This window comes from Zingiber officinale, chromosome 2B (genome assembly GCF_018446385.1).
Source record: "Zingiber officinale cultivar Zhangliang chromosome 2B, Zo_v1.1, whole genome shotgun sequence".
Lineage (NCBI taxonomy): Eukaryota > Viridiplantae > Streptophyta > Magnoliopsida > Zingiberales > Zingiberaceae > Zingiber > Zingiber officinale.
Window position 1 is genome coordinate 47,349,741 of NC_055989.1, and position 18,734 is coordinate 47,368,474.

The following is an 18,734-nucleotide window of genomic DNA, read 5'->3' on the forward strand; positions in this document are numbered from 1 at the left end:
AATTCTTCGTTCTAAATAACTAAGTGGGAGAGGAATTTAATTAAATTCCACGATCTCCATTACTGGTTTGTAAGTGATGCATTCAAACTTGCGCGTTGGCTCTGAGTGCCTTCCCCCACATCAAATGAGTTTGTTTGCAGATCACTAGATCAAACTTCCTTAATGGATGATTATAGGAAATTATTTAGGATGTGTGTGATCTTATCCAACTGAAGGGGCACAATTCTATTTAGTGGACTTAGTATCAAGTAATGATATACACTTAGGCACACTTAATAGTATCCTCCCCATCGGAGTCACTGCTATTATTTGTGTGACCAAAGAAAAACCAACTATTAATTTATCATAAAGCTAGGTAAAAACCCCTCTAACAAATGTCTGAATTTGTATACGTTCACACTATCGTGGCATATAAAATTCATGGTATTTGAGGTAATTTTATTTGTCATAAAGTTAGGTTGACAAAATAAAATTAATGGGTAAAACCTCCTCTTACAAATAATTGAATTTGTATACATCCACACTATCGTGGCATACAAAATTCATGGTGTTTGAGGTAATTTAAGATTGACAAGATAATTAATGGGTAAGACCCTCCTCTTACAAATGTTTGAATTTATATACGTCCACACTAATGTGACATACAAAATTCACGATGTTTAAGGTGTTGGTGAATTTAAATAATATTGTCTTGAGAAATCAATATTATTTTAAATTCTAAAGTTTTGACCAAATATTTGATCGAAGGAAGACCAACTATTAATTTTATTTGTCATAAAGATATGTTGACAATATAATAAAATTAATGGATAGAATCTCCTCTTACAAATGTTTAAATTTGTATACGTCCACACTAACGTGGCATACAAAATTCATGGGGATTTTGAGGTGTTGGTCTTGACCAAATATTTTTGTGATTCTTAGGATTTCAAATACTTTTCAATCCCCTAGATGTTAGAGAATACACTTACTAGTCTCAATTATAATGATTAGAAACAAAACTTAGATACTAAGGTGATTGTCCTCTTAGAAATAAGAATAATAAAGGTGTATTTTATTCATTAGTTGTTGAAACATGTTTAGTGGTGTTATCTACTAGTACCTGGTGTGTAAATACGGGAGCCACTAATCATGTCTACAATTCATTGCAGGGGTTCCAGGAAACCGGATAACTATATGAAGGGGAAATCACCGTCTACATGAGTACTGCTGCAAAAGTAGCAGCTGTTGCAGTGGGAGATGTTTATCCTTTGATAGGAATAAAACATTGATTGTCTTTATGTACCAATTTTTAGAAAGAACTTGATTTCAGTTTCTAAAACTATTTTAGGATGGATATTCTGTCTCTTTTGATAACAAAGTTGTTATCAAGAAAAATAGGGAAGTATCTATTCTGGTACGTTGGATGACAATACTCCCATGATGCAATAAATGGAAATTAATAATACATCTTCTAATTCTAATAAGAGAAAGCAACCTTCGAAAATAAACCAATCATATCTTTGGCATTTAAGGCTAGGACATATTAACTTGAGTAGGATTCAAAGGTTAATAGCTGATGGACTTTTGGGCTCATTGGTGGTGGAAAACTTTCCAACCTGCGAGTCTTACTTAGAAGGAAAAATGACCAAGAAGTCTTTTAAGACTAAGGGGTATAGAACCAAAGATGTGTTGGAATTATTCTAATTTGTGTGGACCTATGATTATCCAGGCAAGAGGTGGTTTCAAATATTTCATCTTTTTTATAGATGACTATTCGAGATACGGGTACATTTACTTAATGCACCGCAAGTCTGAGTGCTTTGATAAGTTCAAAGAGTACAAGGCTGATGTGGAAAAATGTCATGGTAAAAGTATCAAGACACTACGGTCTGATCGTAGTGGCGAGTACCTCTTAGCAGAGTTTAAGAGTTACTTATCAGAGATCGGGATTCAATCCCAACTGTCTGCACCAGGTATACCCCAACAGAATGGTGTGGCAGAACGAAGGAATAGGACTCTTATGGAAATAGTTAGATCAATGATGAGTTATTCTGAATTACCAAATTCGTTTTGGGGATATACTCTGGAAACGAAAATGAACATAGTACCTTCTAAAGTTAGAACCCTCTACTCCCATAGAATTGTAGCTCGACATCTAAAATTGTAAATAATAATATCAATATAAAACTGAAACCAATAATAAAATTGATTCATTCAATTTACACATATGCATAGAACAAACACACAAAATCCATAATCAAATAAGAAAAATATTTTTTTTTATTTGAGTAGCTTCAATTGATTGACAAACTAGACAAGTCAATTAGGAAACCAGATCTTGAGCATTAGCTTAGTCCCTTGTACACATTATAACTAATCTAGATAAGGATCCCTTATACATATTGATCCTATCCGAGTGCTGAGTCGACGGTCGCTAAAGACGTGGTGCTCTCGTTGACTCCGCGCAACCCTGTGAGTAACGTAGACTTTCGGTGAGAACCTGCAAGCACAAAATCGAGCCGGGAAGGGGTACCCGGCGACGACCCTCCGACGCTCAAGTCAGCGTCCGGCAGCAAGAAATCGAAATAGAATGACGAGAATTGTAGCTATAGTGATGAATCGCGCATACCTCCGTTGGAGTCTGGGGGTCCTTATATAGGGCTCCCTAAAGGCGCGTGCATGCTTACCGAGACATGCATGTCTCTCAAAGCATACCTGTAATAAGTGTGTTAGAAAAGCGTACCTGACGCCATACCTCAATAGCGCGAGCATATCCCTAACGGGACAGTGGAAACTCCCGTCCTACGATTCTCTGTCTGATCCGGCCACCTACCATGCTGCCTGTTGGTGACACTTGTCTCGAGGAAGATAGAGTTACCTGCCCCTTTTGTCTTATACTAAGCCGGACGGAAGAACCGCTCGGTTGACGTCGCGGTTGGCGCTGCTCGCATGAGCTCGGGCCCGAGTCGAGCCGATCTGTCGAGATGCCGGGTCGGCTTTCCGCCGATCGGGGAGGTGATTCGCCCGGTCGGGTGCCTACAGGGTGTTGACCACCTTGACCTCCTGCCAGTCGGCCCCACCTTTACCATCGGATACATGCCTTCCCTTCAAGTCTAGTCAAAGGAGGCTGAAAGTCCGACTGATTGGACAAGTAGCCTGGCAAGGAATTGGCTGGTCGGTCGGCCGCTGAGCTAGATCCCAACGGTTCCCATAGGACCGGACTTTTTCTCCCGGTCGGTGCTTCGTGCATTTGTACTTGGTCATTTTTGGATACTTTTCCTTACCACTATCGAGGGGGCGCGGGCCGGTCGGCTATTGCTGACTCCGTCCGAATCTCCTTGTGATACGTGCAGATCGCTTCCATTAAGACCGAGCATGCACCCATTAAATGCTGACCCGTGGGGGGCACCATGTGTCGGTGATACAGTCACCGCACGTCCGAGATGACAGCTACTGATGTGATGTTTGGCGGTTTGAATTCAACGATCAGATGTACACTTCGATCCTTGCGCCCTAGATCGGACAACTCAGCTCAACCGTGCCTATCTTTATAAAGCTTTGGCGGCGCCACTTCCCCAGCGCTCTATTTCCGCTTCTCCTCCGTTTGCTCCGGCGACTTCGTTTGCTTCCAGCGCTCCGTTCCAGCGTTCCGGAGATCCTCAGCTTCCTTCTCCAGTACTCCATTTTCTTGTAAGCTCTAATCTTCTATTTCCTTGTCTTTTCTCCTAGTCTTTATCGCTTTACGGAGCTCCGTCGCCTCTCATCGATCCTTTTTTGCTTTCCCATTGAATTTCCAAGCGAATCCCTTTGTTTCAATTTTTCGACTATGGCCAGTTCCTCCCAGCCAGTCGACCCGACCCCTGGTCCTTGGTACACCACCATGGAGACCAGGTTTGACGCGGGCGACTCAACGCGTCTTATAAATGCTTTTGACCTTCCACCCGACCACGAAATTGTCCTGGTCGGATCGTCCGATCGGCCACATAGCTCGTCGACCGACACTATCTGTTTCTTTCGAGACCAGTTTGTGGCCGACCTTCGATTTCCCATCCACCCGTTCATTACCGAAGTTTGCAATTCCTTTAATATCCCGCTCGCCCAACTCGTTCCCAATTCCTTCCGCTTGTTATGTGGTGTAGTTGTGCTATTCAAAGTGCACAGCATCCTGCTGACCCCTCAGGTCTTCCACTACTTCTACTACCCTAAACAGTCCGAGCTGGGTAGGTACCTATTCCAATCTCGCATTGGCCTAGTCTTCTTCAACAGGATGCCCACCTCCAACAAGCATTGGAAGGAGTATTTCTTCTACATCAGACTCCCCGAGCGTCCGAGCTTCCGGACCAAGTGACAGGTCGGACTTCCCATTCAGCCAGATTTGAAGAGGTACAAGACACGGTTGGACTATCTTCATGCTACCAATATGCTAGTCGACCTGAAGTTTGATATTCACAAATTGCTCCCCGAGGGCGTACTGTATATCTTTGGGCTGAGTCCAAGCCGAGTACAGCTTCCGAGTAGCCTTGGTACCAGATTTCCTTATCCTCCTTCCTTTGAGTCTAACTGATTCTGTTCTTCTTTTGTATCTGACATCATGATGCGCGCCCGAGTTGCCGGGATAATGAAGGCCAAGCAGGCCGAGATCGAGGCGGCTGCTGCCAAGGATATGGAGCGGCTCAGTTTGCCCCCAGTCAGCTCGTAGGAGGTCATAGCTGGAGAAACTGCCACTGCGGGCGATGGGACCGCCGAACAAACACCAAGCGTGGGCGGGACAACTGACCTAGGGGTGACCCAAGAGGTGCCCCCCGTCATTCAAGCTGAGGGATCAGGGTCCCCGAGCGACGATGTGCCGCTCACCCACAAGAGACACCGAGCCGAGGTGCCCTCCCGGTCCGCCACGTCGGTCGTGCAAACATCTGTGGGAGGCATCCCATCTATAGCCCCTACAACAGTGGAGGCTACATCCTCCAATCGGACCCCCTCATTGGCTGAGCTGCAGGAGCCACTTCCCGTGCAGCCACTTACCTCCCTTCCTCCGTTTGGGAGGAGGATAACTCGCTCAGCCATTCATCCTGTTCGCACTGCCCAGTCCTCTAGCCCGTCTGCCTCTTCCCAATCAACGCTGGGCGGGAGACGATTCATCACCGCCACCCTTCATTTGCCGACGGAAGACCTTCGCTCCCCAGGTGACCTGGTCGAATCTCCCCAACATCAGGTCTACATCCGGGGTCGACTCGGCCACGTATGGGAAGAGGCGAAGGCGCGAGCGGCTCTGCAGTCCCCGGGCGCGCAGGCAGACAGCCATCTGGAGATGTCCATTGGGGTTAGTTCTCTTAGCTATAACTTTGTGAATTGCCTCTGATCGGCACTAATGTTTATTTGCAGTACTAGGTGGAGGGCATCGCCATGTGCCAGCGGCTGGTGCAGGTGGAGGATGAGCTGAAGAAGCTCAAACTCTCCGGGGAGGCTTCTTCTTCTCAGGGACCGTCGGCTGGTCATCTGAAGGTTGATCTAGAGAAAGCTCAACAACTTCTGACGGAGGAGAAACAGCGGAAGTCAGCTGAACAGGCCAGTAGGCTGAGCCAGATCCAGGCTCAATTGAAGACCTACGATAGGAAGCTGGAGTTAGCCTCCGCGACTAAGCAACGGGCCACCACCGACTTAGAAGAAAAGAACCAGGAAGCCAGACGACTGGCCGAGAAGCTGAAGGCAGTGGAGGATTCCCTGGTTTCTAAGCAGGAGAGTCGCTTGGCCAAGGAGACTTAACTGCAAGGCCACGTGAAGCGCCTTGAAGATGAGTTGCTGGAGTCGCGGGCTGCTCTGAAGACCCACCAGGAGGCTGAGCCGGTTCTCTTTACCACCATGAAACATCAATACCTCCGCTCGGAGCCATTTCTGGAGAAGGCGACAGACTGTATCGTCCATTCGTTCGAGCTGGCCATTACCGCCATGATCACCCAACTGAAAATGAACGACCACCTCCCTGAAGGTTTTCGGACCGAGATGTCAATCGAGTCTAGCTTCTGGAGGGTATCCCTAATGAGGCGTTTGAGTATATCGAGTGAGCGAGCAGTTAGTAGAGTTTTTTGTTTAAGCCTTAATGTACTTCTACCGCTCGGCAGCGCCTATCAATTAAATCATTTTGCGCCCTCCTTTATGTGTTATGTGCTGTTTGCTTTGCCAAGTATTTAGATGCGTAGTTCCATTCGGCTATGGAACCCATGCCATTATTGATGTATTCACCTAGTATCATGCCTCCCGGGTTTAGAGTAGCCGCTCGACTTCCACTCAATGCATGCGTTGGGTTATTTCCCAAGGCTGAGTTTTAACGTCGTCGCTCGATGGTCTTCAAGGCAGAGTATTTATGGTCGCCGCTCCGACCCTGGGGTTTAACATTGCCGCTCGACGGTCTTCAAGGAGGAGTATTTATGGTCGCCGCTCCGACCCTGCTCCGACCCTGGGGTTTATAGTCATCGCTAGACTCTGGGGTTTAACGCCGTCGCTCGACGGTCTTCAAGGCGGAGTATTTATGGTCACCCCTCTGACCCTGGGGTTTAACGTCGCCGCTCGATAGTCTTCAGGCGGGGAATTTATGGTCTCCACTCCGACCCTGGGTTTAACGTCGCCACTCGACGGTCTTTAGGCCGGGTATTTATAGCCACCGGTTTGGCTCTGGCGTTTAACGTCGCCGCTCGATGGTCTTCAGACCGGGTATTTATAGCCGCCGGTTCGGTTCTAGTGTTTAACGTCACTGCTTGACGGTCTTCAGGCCGGGTATTTATAGCCACCAGTTCAGCTCTGGCGTTTAACGTCGCCGTTCAACGGTCTTCAGGCCGGGTATTTATAGCCGCTGGTTTGGCTCTGGCATTTAACGTCACCGCTCGATGGTCTTCAGGCTGGGTATTTATAGCCGCCGGTTCAGCTCTGGCGTTTAACGTCGCCGCTTGACGGTGTTCAGACCGGGTATTTATAGTCGTCGGTTCAGCTCTGGCGTTTAATGTCGCCGCTCGACAATCTTCCGAATTACCCAGTCGTTCAGCGATGATCTTGCAATCCTTTGCTTTTCGATTTTAACCCTGTAGTCAAAAGGCGTAGGGCAAAGAAGAGATACACGGCACTAAATACATCGGCACACCTTTTACCCAGCTCGTTACGGCTGAAGATGGTTCGCACTCCATGGATGTTCCAGTCGCCATCCGTCTTCATCTTTTAAATAGTAAGCTCCCGAGCAGAGCTTCTCCACGATCTTGAACGGTCCAGCCCACGGAGCCTCCAGCTTGACGACATCGCTGACCGATTTCACCTTTCTCCATACTAGGTCGTCGACCTGAAAGGATCGGGGGATCACCCGCCGGTTGTATCTTTGTCTCATTCTTTACCGATAGGACGTCAGCTGAGCGGCTGCCTTGGCGCGCGTCTCATCCACAAAATCAAGCTCCAGTTGTCTTCGCTCGGTGTTGTCCGCGTCGTACTGTTGCACCCGGTCAGATTCTATTCCGACTTCGACGGGAACGACTGCCTCGCCCCCATACACCAAGTGGAAAGGCATGACACCCGTCCCCTCCTTTAGCATCATTCGGATTGCCCACAATACACCTGGAAGCGTGTCCACCCAGCTGCCCCTGACGTGGTCGAGTCGAACTCGGAGAATCTGCAGGATCTCCCGATTGGCTACTTCGTCTTGCCCATTGCTTTGGGGGTAAGCCACTGAAGTGAAGGCCTGCTGGATGTCGTATCCTTCGCACCACTCTCTGAGTTGTTGACTGACAAACTGCCTTCCGTTGTCTGAGATGAGCCGACGCGGGATGTCGAACCGACAAATAAGGTGCTGCCAGATGAACTTTTTGACCATCTATTCGGTGATCCTGGCCAGCTGCTCGGCCTCTACCCACTTGAAAAAGTAATCAATGGCAACAAGTAAACACTTCCGTTGATCAGTTGCCATGGGGAAGGGCCCCACTATGTCCATGCCCTACTAGTCGAATGGGCAAGATACCATGGACGTCTTCATTTCTTCCGTCGGGCGGTGTGAGAGATTATGGTACTTTTGGCAGGACAGACAAGTGGATATGGTTCGAGCGGCATCCTCCTGAAGGGTCGGCCAAAAGTAGCCAGCCAGCAAAATCTTTCTTGCTAGCGAACGGCCGCTCGGATGTCCACCATAGGAGCCTTGGTGTACCTCTTGTAGTATGTAGTCGATGTCTTCTGGCCCGACGCATTTGAGAAGCGGTCGGGAGAAAGCTTTCTTATACAGCTGGTCTTCGATTAATGTGAATCTGCCCGCTCGCCTTCTCAGCAGGTGAGCCTCTTCCCGATCAGAAGACATAGCTCTTAATCGTAGAAACTCTATCAGCGTCGTTCTCCAGTCGCTGGGAAAGGTGAGTCCCTCCATCCGGTCAATATAGGCCACGGGGGTCATTTGCTCGATCGGCTGCTGCATGATGATCAGCGATATGGAGCTGGCTAGTTTCGCCAGTTCATCCGCCGCTTGATTCTCCACTCGGGGTACCTTCCTTATAACCACCTCCTAGAAATTGGCTTTCAACTTTTCGAAGGCCTCGACGTAGAGCCTGAGCTGAGCGTTGTTGATCTCGAACGTTCCGGAGAGCTGCTATGAGAGCCTCGTACTCGGCCTCATTGTTGGTTGCTCGGTAGTCCAGCCGAACAGATAGCTGCATCCGCTCTTCTTTGGGGGAGATCAGTAGTATTCCCACCCCACTCCCTTGCCGGGTGGACGACCCATCCACGTACATCTTCCAGGTGACTTCGGGCTCGGGGTCTTGCACCTTGGTGACGAAGTCTGCTAGAGATTGTGCCTTTATGGATGTCCGGGGCTGATACTGAATATCAAACTCACTAAGCTCCGTGGTCCACTTGATTAGCTGCCCTGATGCTTCTAGATTGAGGAGGACCCTGCTCAATGGGCTATTGGTCATTACTATGATGGTATGCGTGAGAAAGTATGGACGGAGCCTCCGATCGGTGAGGACCAGTGCAAAGGCGAGTTTCTCGAGACCGGTATAGTGGGATTCAACGTCTTTTAATATATAGCTCAAGAAGTATACAGGCTGTTCCTCACCTTCCGGTCGTACAAGGGCCGAGCCGACCGCGTGATTGATCGAGGATAGGTAAATCTTGAGGGGTTCACTAGCTATCGGCTTGGCTAGCACTGGTAGGGAGTTGAGATAGACTTTGAGCTCCTCGAACGCCCAATCGCACTCCTCGTCCCACTGGAACTTCGTAGATCGGCGCAGGATCTTGAAAAATGGTAGGCTCTGGTCAACAGACTTTGAGAACCTTGATAAAGCTGTTATCCGGCCGGTAAGACGCTGCGCTTCCCTTAGGTTTCTCAGTGGTAGCATATCTTGTAGCGCTTTAACCTTGCTGGGATTAGCCTCAATGCCCCGCTCGGTCACAATGTATCCCAGGAAACGTCCGCTCTTGGCGCCGAATAGACATTTCTGGGGGTTGAGCTTGATTCTGTACATCCGCAGCGTATGGCAGGTCTCCTTTATATTTGCACAGAGATCGGCAGCCTGGAGCAATTTAATCAATATATCGTCTACATATACCTCCATATTGCGCCCGATCTGCTGCCTGAATACTTTGTTCATAAGACGCTGGTAAGTGGCCCCAGCGTTCTTTAAGTCAAACGGCATCACGTTGTAGCAGTAGGTGCCATCCGTCGTGATGAAGCTAACCTTCTCCTGGTCCTCATGCGCAAGCGGCACCTAGTGGTATCCTTGGTATGCATCCAGCATACATATTAGCTCGCACCCGGCGGTTGAATCTACCACCTAATCGATTCTGGGCAGAGGATAAAAGTCCTTCGGGCATGCTTTGTTCAGGTCCTAAAGGTCGATGTAGACTCTCCATTTGTTGTTTGGCTTGGAGACGAGCACTACATTTGCGAGCTAGCTTGGGAATTGCACCTCGCGTATGTGGCCGGCCTCCAGGAGCTTCTCAACCTCCGCTTGGATTATTTGATTTTGTTCGGCACTGAAGTCTCTCTTCCGTTGCTTTACTGGCCGGGCGTCCAGAATTTAAAATTTGTGAAGTTGTATACCTATTTTACTTCATCAAACAATGAAACCTATGAAGTAATATAACATCAACTACTTCGGTCATTTTACCGATCTCGATGAAGTAATAGAGTTTTTTTACTTCGAAAATGGTCCAATTTTGAACCGGTTTTGGACCGGTGATAGACTTCGGTGAAAGTGTGGTGAAGTAAAAAATTAACCCTTTTACTTTACGTGTGTCTACTTCGGTAATTATCTGCCTATTACTTCGGATAATATCCGAAGTCTATTGTCGATTTCAACATAGTGAACGTGGAGCTCGTGCTGAGCTATTCTTGGGGAAATACCGAGCAGTTTGTGTTTCAACCATGCGAAGACATCGTGGTTTGGTTGGAGGCATTTGATGAGCTCTTTCCTTTGTTCCCCCTCCAAGTCAGATGCTATGAAGGTGGTGGCCTCTGGTCGGCAAGGATGAATCTGCACTTCCTCCTTTTCCTCATAAACTAAAGTAGGAGGTTTCTCGGTTATAGTGTTTACCTCGATACGGGGTGTCTTCCGTGCGAATCTGGCTTCAGAGCGGACCATTTCCACGTAGCAGCGCCGAGCTGCTAGCTAGTCTCTTCGGACCTCTACTACCTGGTCCTCGATGGAGAATTTTATTTTCTGACAAAAAGTCGAGACGACCGCCCGAAACTCGTTGAGGGCGGGGCGTCCCAGGATCACGTTGTAGGCGGAGGGGCCTCTAGCACGATAAAGTTAGCGGCCCGCGTCCTTTGGAGAGGCTCTTCTCCCAGCGATATGGCTAGTCTGGTCTGTCCGACCGACAGAACCTCGTTTCTTGTGAACCCGTACAGTGGGGTTGTCATTGGCAACAGCTCGGCTCTTTCAATCTGGAGTTGGTTGAATGCCTTCTTGAAGATGATGTTGACCGAGCTGCCTATGTCAATAAATATGCGGTGAATAGTATAATTGACTATTACCACTTTGATGATGAGAGCATCGTCATGCAGTACTTCGACTCCCTCGAGGTCCCTCGTGCCAAAGCTAATCTCGGGCTCGTTCGCCTTCTCTTCGCTACAGCCCACAGCGTGGATCCTTAGCTGCCGAGCATGCGACTTCCGGGCTCGGTTAGAATCCCCACCGGTGGGCCCTCTTGCTATGATATTGATCTCCCCCCGAGCGGCGTTGCTTCTATTTTCTTCCTCCCGTGCGGATGTTCTAGCTCGCTCGTGAGAGGTCCGGGGCTGATCACCGTGATGTGGCCGCTCGGATGATCGCCTAACTTCTCCTCGCCCGGCATCCCGGTGCCAATGCGCTGGTTGGCGTGAGGGCGATCGGCGGCAATAGTTTCTTGGCGCCGGCAAGACAACTGGGGCGAACCCTCGACAATCGTGGGTGTTGTGGCTATCCGACTGGTGTAGGGAACAAAACATGGGAGTCCATACCTTTTCCTTCGGCCTCGGCCATTCGGTAGTCACGTGTTGGACGGCATGCGGCTTGGCCTCGTAATGCTGTCGGGCCCCCTCAGCTCGGGCCCCTCTAGGGGGCTAGTGGCTGATAGGTGGCCTCCTTTCAGTCGACGCGGATGCTTCTGATGGCACCTCCTTCCTTCTGGCCGCTTGTGCTTCCTCCATGTTGATGTATTCACTCACCTTCTTCAGCATATGGTCGTAATCGCGGGGCGGCTTTCGGATGAGCGAACGGAAGAAATCCCCATTGACTAGCCCTTGGGTGAAGGCGTGCATCATGGTCTCGGATGAAACTATTGGGATGTCCATGCCTGCCCGGTTAAATCGTTGGATGTAGGTTACGAGAGTTTCTTTGGGCCCTTGCTTCATGGAGAACAGGCTGACGCTAGTCTTCTAGTAGCGTCTGTTGCTTGCGAAGTGGTGGAGGAATGCCATCCGGAAGTCCTTAAAACTCCAAATCGATCCGTCCAGCAACCTCTGGAACCATCGTTGCACCGAGCCGGACAGGGTAGTGAGGAAGACCCGACACTTAACTCTGTCAGTGTATTGATGTAGAGTAGCGGCGTTATCTAACTTACCGAGATGGTTGTCCGAGTCAGTCGCACCACTGTACTCTCCAATCGCCAGGGGGGCATAGTGACTCGGGAACGGATCCTGCAGAATCACCTCTGAGAACTAGTGATTGATCCGCTCGGGCGAAGAATCGGTCCGAGGTGCCTTGCCTTTCTTGATGTCCCACGCGGGTGCTTCATCGGCTGATGATCCTTGGTTGGCCTGCGCGAGTTCGGAGGGGGTCTGGAATAGAGCCCGATGGAAGGGAATTGGCGCGGGTGGTGCATCTCCTGGCGTGCCAGTCTGCCCTTTGTTCTGCGCCCAAGTAGAAAATTGTTCCGGTCGATCTTCCAACGCCGCTCGGCCACCGGATGCCGAGGTGGCCTGATGCGTAAGCTGCTCGGCTTGTGCCCTCTGTTGCTGCTCTACTATTTTTATCGCTCACGCCTAGATGAGCGCGTCGAGTTCTTCTGGAGAGAGCGCCACGGTGTGTGAGCATCCAGCTTCCTCCATCTTCTCGGCTCGGATTCAGGTGCGTTCCCACAGACAGCGTCAATTTGATCATGTCCGAGTGCTAAGTCGACGGTCACTGGGGACGTGGTGCTCTCGTTGACTCCGCGCAACCCTATGAGTAACGTAGACCTTCGGCGAGAACCTGCAAGCACAAAACCGAGCCAGGAAGGGGTTCCAGGCGACGGCCCTCCCGCAGCAAGAAATCGAAGTAGAATGACGAGAACTGTAGCTACAGTGATGAATCATGCATATCTCCGTTGGAGTCTGAGGGTCCTTATATATGGCTCCCTGAAGGTGCGTGCACGCTTACCGAGATATGCACACCTCTCAAAGCATACCTGTAATGAGTGTGTCAGAAAAGTGTGTCTGGCGCCATACCTCAATAGCACGAGCATATCCCTGACGGGATAGTGGAAACTCCCGGCGTACGATTCTCTATCTGATCCGACAGCCTACCATGCTGCCTGTCGGCGACACTTGTCTCGAGGAAGATAGAGTTACCCGCCCCTTTTGTCTTATACTAAGCCGGACGGAAGAACCGCTCGGCTGACGTCGCGGTTGGCTGAGCGGGACATCTGCTCAGCTAATCATACGAAGGCCCTGGCGCTACTCGCATGAGCTCGGGCCCAAGTCGAGCCGATCTGTCGAGATGTCGGGTCGTCTTTCCGTCAATCGGGGAGGTGATTCACCTAGTCGGGCGCCTACACGGTGTTGACCACCTTGACCTCCCGTCGGACATACCCTATAGGGTATTTACCACATTAACCTCCCGTCGGATGGGCCCTTGTTGACCACCTTGGCCTCCCGCCAGACAAGCCCTTGTTGACCACCTTTGCCTCTTGCCGGACGAGCCCCACAGGGTGTTGACCACCTTGACCTCCTGCCAGTCGACTCCATCTTTACCACCGGATCACATATGTATTGTTGTTGTTTAACCTGAGTTTATTTAAATTAATCTCAGACTTATTGATAAACTTGGGTTCATTTGATCAAACCAAGGCTCATTGGATTAAATCTGACTTATTTAATCAAATCTGGCATATTAGGCAATCTAGACCAATTTAATCCAACCCCAGCCAAGTCCAATTTATCATATACATGACATAAAAAAAAGTAATCTATTTTCTTTACCAACATGCATAAAAAAACTTTTGGTTTTCTGCCAAGCCAACATATATGAAATGAAAGGTTTCATTTTTTTTTTGCCTTTGATTTACTAAAATCAAACTTTCTCTCTCCCTTTTATTTTTGTGTTTTATTTTATTTTATTTATATATTTGAGTATTTAAAATCAAGCATTATCTCACTTATTTTGATTCGTCGCGATCCCCTTTTCTCACCCCCCCCCCCCCAATGCCCTTTTCCAATGATGAACACGGTGGATGTCTGATCGTCGGCCTTCAAAAGCAAATACCAATGCTTATTGGCCACGGACACCTATCGCCAGCCACCTGACGTGGTTGCCGGCACTCCTAACACTCCCAGTGATTGTAAAATTCCATGGAGCAAAACTCCTATAGTAATTCATTCACCATCAAATAGAGGTAGATGCTTTTACAATCTTGGCTCTATACCATTCTAGTGATCTAAAGCATGAAATACAAGGAAAAATGAAATATATAAAACTATAATTACTCATAATGGATGACGACGACAAATCTCAACAAGTTCTTTATGCTTGTTGTCAGAAGAACAATCACAAGCTGAACCACCCCTCAAAGGTCCACGAACCAAATCCCTTTCTTGCAAATGGATGAACCAACCTTAATATGTTCTCTCTCGATTGACCTCTGCATTGATTGTCTTGGACACTTTTTATACAAAAGGAAAGTGACAGTAACATCTCTAATTAAAGAGGAAGATGAAGGGGAAAATGTTCCCTTTCACCTTTTTAACTCTAATATGTTAGTCCAATGAAGCTCCTCCTAGCTCTGATACCAAATTATAAGATTGGTTTTGACACTAGAGGAGGGTGAATAATGTAATCATCATTTTTGTTGTTCTTTTCTTTTCTATCAAAGATGCTAGAAATACACAGCAGAAATAATAAATGTAAAAACAATATATAAGAAAAGTAAGACACCATATTTTTATTTGGTTCCTAACCCCAATGGTTAGTGTATCCAAGGCTATGCATGAAGCAGTCGCCCACTAGTGTATTTCTACTTTCTAGACTCTTCTGGAGGTATTTCTACTTTCTAGACTTTCCTCAATTGATTGGAGACCCCTCCAGTCGCCTAGACGATGTTGACTGGTTACAAACTTGACCAACTTCAAGATAAGTTTTTGACCTCACGGTCAACCGGACCCTCTACTTGCCTACAACTTGGCCAAAACTCATCCATTGACCAAACTGCTCGAAGTTGATAAAGTTCCCCTCGGGCCAACTAGAGGCTTAGGACGCCTGGAAGATCTTCGGGTCGCCTAAAGCCTTAAGTTGCTTCGAAACTTCTAAGGTCAACTAGAGTAGCGTTATTCCAAATTTGGTCTAGTTCTCCTGAAAAGCTTCGATCTCCCAAGTCTTCATCCAACAGTTATTTCTTGTTGCACAAACAAGCAAAACTTAGAATTTGGTTTACCTAAACCTACTAGGTTCAATTTCTTGAAGTTCACTCATCCAAGACTTCTCTCTTTGCCAAGCAATCAACTCCTTGCTGACTCCACTTGGACTTGTTTATTAAGAAATCATCTCCTAGTTGATTCCACTAGGACATGTTTGTCAAGAAATTATTGGTACTGGGAGCACCAGATAATTGAACGTACTATTCACCTCCTCTAGCACTTCTTTCATCTTACAACGATCATCTTCCAACTAATTCCACTTGAACTTCAATTGCTTAGCTTCACTCACTAGCCACTGAGACTTTTTTACTGCTTAGCTTCACTTCTTATGACTTTGCTATTGCCTGGTTCCCAACTAGAACTTTCACTGTCTAGTCTCGCTAGGACTTCCACTGCTTAGCCCTACTAGGTCTTTTCATCAATTTGCCAAGTATTTGGTTCTACTTGGACTTCTTACTTACATCCAAGTTTTAAATCAATCTTGACTTTGCTTGGTTTCTTCACTTAACTTAATTAATCATGATCAAGTTATTTGGTCACCTTTAACTAAATTCCCTAAAATATATTGTGCAAATCAAACTATAAAAATTTCAGGGACGATTGTACCAATAGTATCTTCTATTATAGTTGTTTTTTTAAAAGAATTCTCTATCTCTAAAAGATGGTTGAAAAGAAGAAAAAAATGATTTTTTAACAATTAACTCATGAGAATTTACAAGTTCATAGATAGTAAAATAGAAATCCAGATTCCAAACCATGTAAATCCAGTATTAATGCTTTCTTATTCTAATTATTGATGCACTCATATCTATTTTAACTTATTCCCTTTTGATAACTTATATTTTCATTGTGTTAACTACTAAAAAATATATTAAATTTTTCTGAGCTTAATCATCTGTTTTCACTATACTTAATATTATATTTCTATTGTGGTTCTATCTTTCACTATATTACTATATTATTTTGAAAAATTCAAAATAGTTTTTTCTGCTCTATTAATCCTCTCCTATAGAGTCAAACTCAATCTTGGATGCTTTAACTTTGTAAATATTTTTTTTTCTAACTTTAGACGTATAGAATCATAACTCAGTATATATGTGAGTAAAAATGAAGGAGCCCCCTTTTTTAAGGAATCTGTCATGGTGGCCTCTTTGTTTTTTTTATTAAAAAGATGCTCAATCCCACAAGTGCTATTATAAAATGAGATAGCTTTATTACATGATATTCTTTCCTGCCATATAAATTAAATTTAGATTTGACATTCAGCAACATTTATATTTTAATAATTATAATTTTAGAACTGATATAATAATAGACTCATCTTGTTTAATAATATTTACATGTGCTACTATAATATTACAATAGATAAATTTTATATCTTCTATAATATATATTTATCTTACTCAATAATATTCATATTATATCGATTATAATCTGTAATTGTTATAATTATGATAGTAACTATGAAATTGTTATCGTATTTTGTTCATGTAATGGGTTGAGTGAAAATAATGATGTGTAATAGAGATAGAACGTCATTAAAAATGAAAGAAAGATGCGCTGTTGATGTCCATTGATTTTTACCCTCTATATATATATATACGTTTTAATAAATTTTCAACTGTGCATCTTTAGTTAATTAGATGTGCCTTTAATTAGTCTAGAAATTTATATGCCTTCAAACGAAAGTAACTTAAGGAAAACAAAAAAATTAACAATTATCTTTTTAAAACTAATTATAGTGCAATAAAGAGGCAGCGTTGCTAACCGGAAAGTCTCGAATCCGTCGAAATCAACGGCGGAGCGGTCGGAGCGCAGGTTGGCGAGGGGGATATGGAGACCCTCGACCCAGTTGAGCTTCTTGAGGGGGAGATTCATCGCTGGCGTGCCCCAGAAGTAGGCGATGCTGGGGCAGGCGAACCGCGCTGCTTTGGCGTCGAAGGGGAGCGCTAGGAGGCGGCGCGCCTCCGCCTCGATCTCCACCTTCAACGCAGTCGGTATCCCGTGGTTGACCAGCCGGAACAGACCCCACTCGCGGCACGCCTCCCCCAGCGAGGCCGCGTCAAGGCGCTGCAGGTCGATCGCCACGACGTCAAAGGAGGAGATCGCCCTAGGCGGCAGAGGTGGCGGCGGAGGGGCGCCGCCTACGCCCGCATTGCATTGGAGAAAGAAGGGCGGGTAGGATACGAGCTCGGGATCCGGAGGCGGCGGCGGATGCACCGGTGCTTGGTCCTTCTCAGGCGACGCCATCGAGAAGAGAATGAGGGGACGGGAATTCGGAAACGGTGGTGTTATTGCGATTTTGGCAATGCGAGGAATCTAATTCCATTGGCCTGCCGACGACGCCAATTTTGCAACTTTTGTCCTCTTTTTTCCGCTTGGGCCGCTGGCATCACTGCTGAGGTGGCTGATTTATTATAAATTTTAACTTTATCCGACCAAGAAAATAATATCCAATATTTTCGATCATATGGTTAACCTGATGTAATGTGAGTTAGGCATCTTATTCATCCATATCCTCTATTTTTTTTAAGTATTAAAACATCAATCTCACTGAGAATTTAATATTGGATAAAAATTAAAATGACGCACTAAATTAAGGGAAACCCCCAATGAATATTTTATTTAAAAAAAAAACACATTTGGACTTTTATTTTAAGAATACTCTACTTAATATTTTGTAGCTACATGTCGTTGTTATGTTGTGTAGAAGCTATCGGATAATTATTATACTGTGTATAAGTTATTGAGTAGTTGTTATAACCTATAAAAGTTAACAATAAGTTGCTTCATGTTATACCAACTACCTGCTAGCTTTTACATATCGGTCATGATCGTATAATATTTATTTGAAATGTATTTGATGTCATGAAGTCTCCATAATTTGTTTTACTTATTTAAATATTAATTTAATAAAGTTATCACTCTCCAATAAATAAAATCAGCATAAGATCTATTGTAAAAGTTAACAACAAGTTACTATACTTTATAACAGCTACCTACTAACTTCTACATAGTCAATAGTAATCAGATAATATTCAGTTAAAATATATAGTTAATGTCATAGAGTTCTGTTAGTTTATATTGTTTATTAGAATATTATTTTTACTAGGTGATCACTCTCCCATTAGCAAAAATCAACCTAAGATAATACTATTGTAGAAGCTAGCAATCGCTGCTATAATTATAGTAGCTATCTGTTTTTTTTTACATAGACAATAATGATCAAATAATATTGATTTGAAATATAGTAGTGTCATGAAGTTCTCTTAGTTTATTTTATTTATTGAAATGTTATTTGAACTAGATTATGACTCTCCAATAAGTAAAATGAATATAAAATAATAATATTATTATAGAAGCTACCAATTAGCTGATGCACATTATAAAAATTAGCAATCAACTGTTATATATTGTAGAAATTAATAGCCAGCTGTTACCTATTGTAGAAATTAGCAATCAACTATAATCTAAATCTTAAAATCGATCCATGAGTATTTTGATGGTTTACTTTAAATTTAGTGTCTATGTGACTTTAATTGAAAAAGAGATATAATGATTTGTCAAATGATAGATGTCCTTTGATTTTTATCCTTTAATATTTAAAATATTTTTTTATATTTCAGCTTTTATATAT

At 45.4% G+C, this 18,734-nt stretch overlaps 1 protein-coding gene across 1 annotated transcript in view; it reads right to left on the reverse strand.

Annotated features, from left to right (window-relative positions):
- The window catches only part of LOC122045632 (gibberellin 2-beta-dioxygenase 8-like), a 149,897-nt gene extending 132,407 nt beyond the window's left edge, over nucleotides 1-17,490 (reverse strand). The window contains exon 1 of the mRNA XM_042605941.1: nucleotides 16,866-17,490. Within this exon, the coding sequence (XP_042461875.1) occupies nucleotides 16,866-17,347 (482 nt within the window). The 5' untranslated portion in view covers nucleotides 17,348-17,490. The remainder of the gene's footprint in view (nucleotides 1-16,865) is intronic.
- Nucleotides 17,491-18,734: the final 1,244 nt, after the last annotated feature.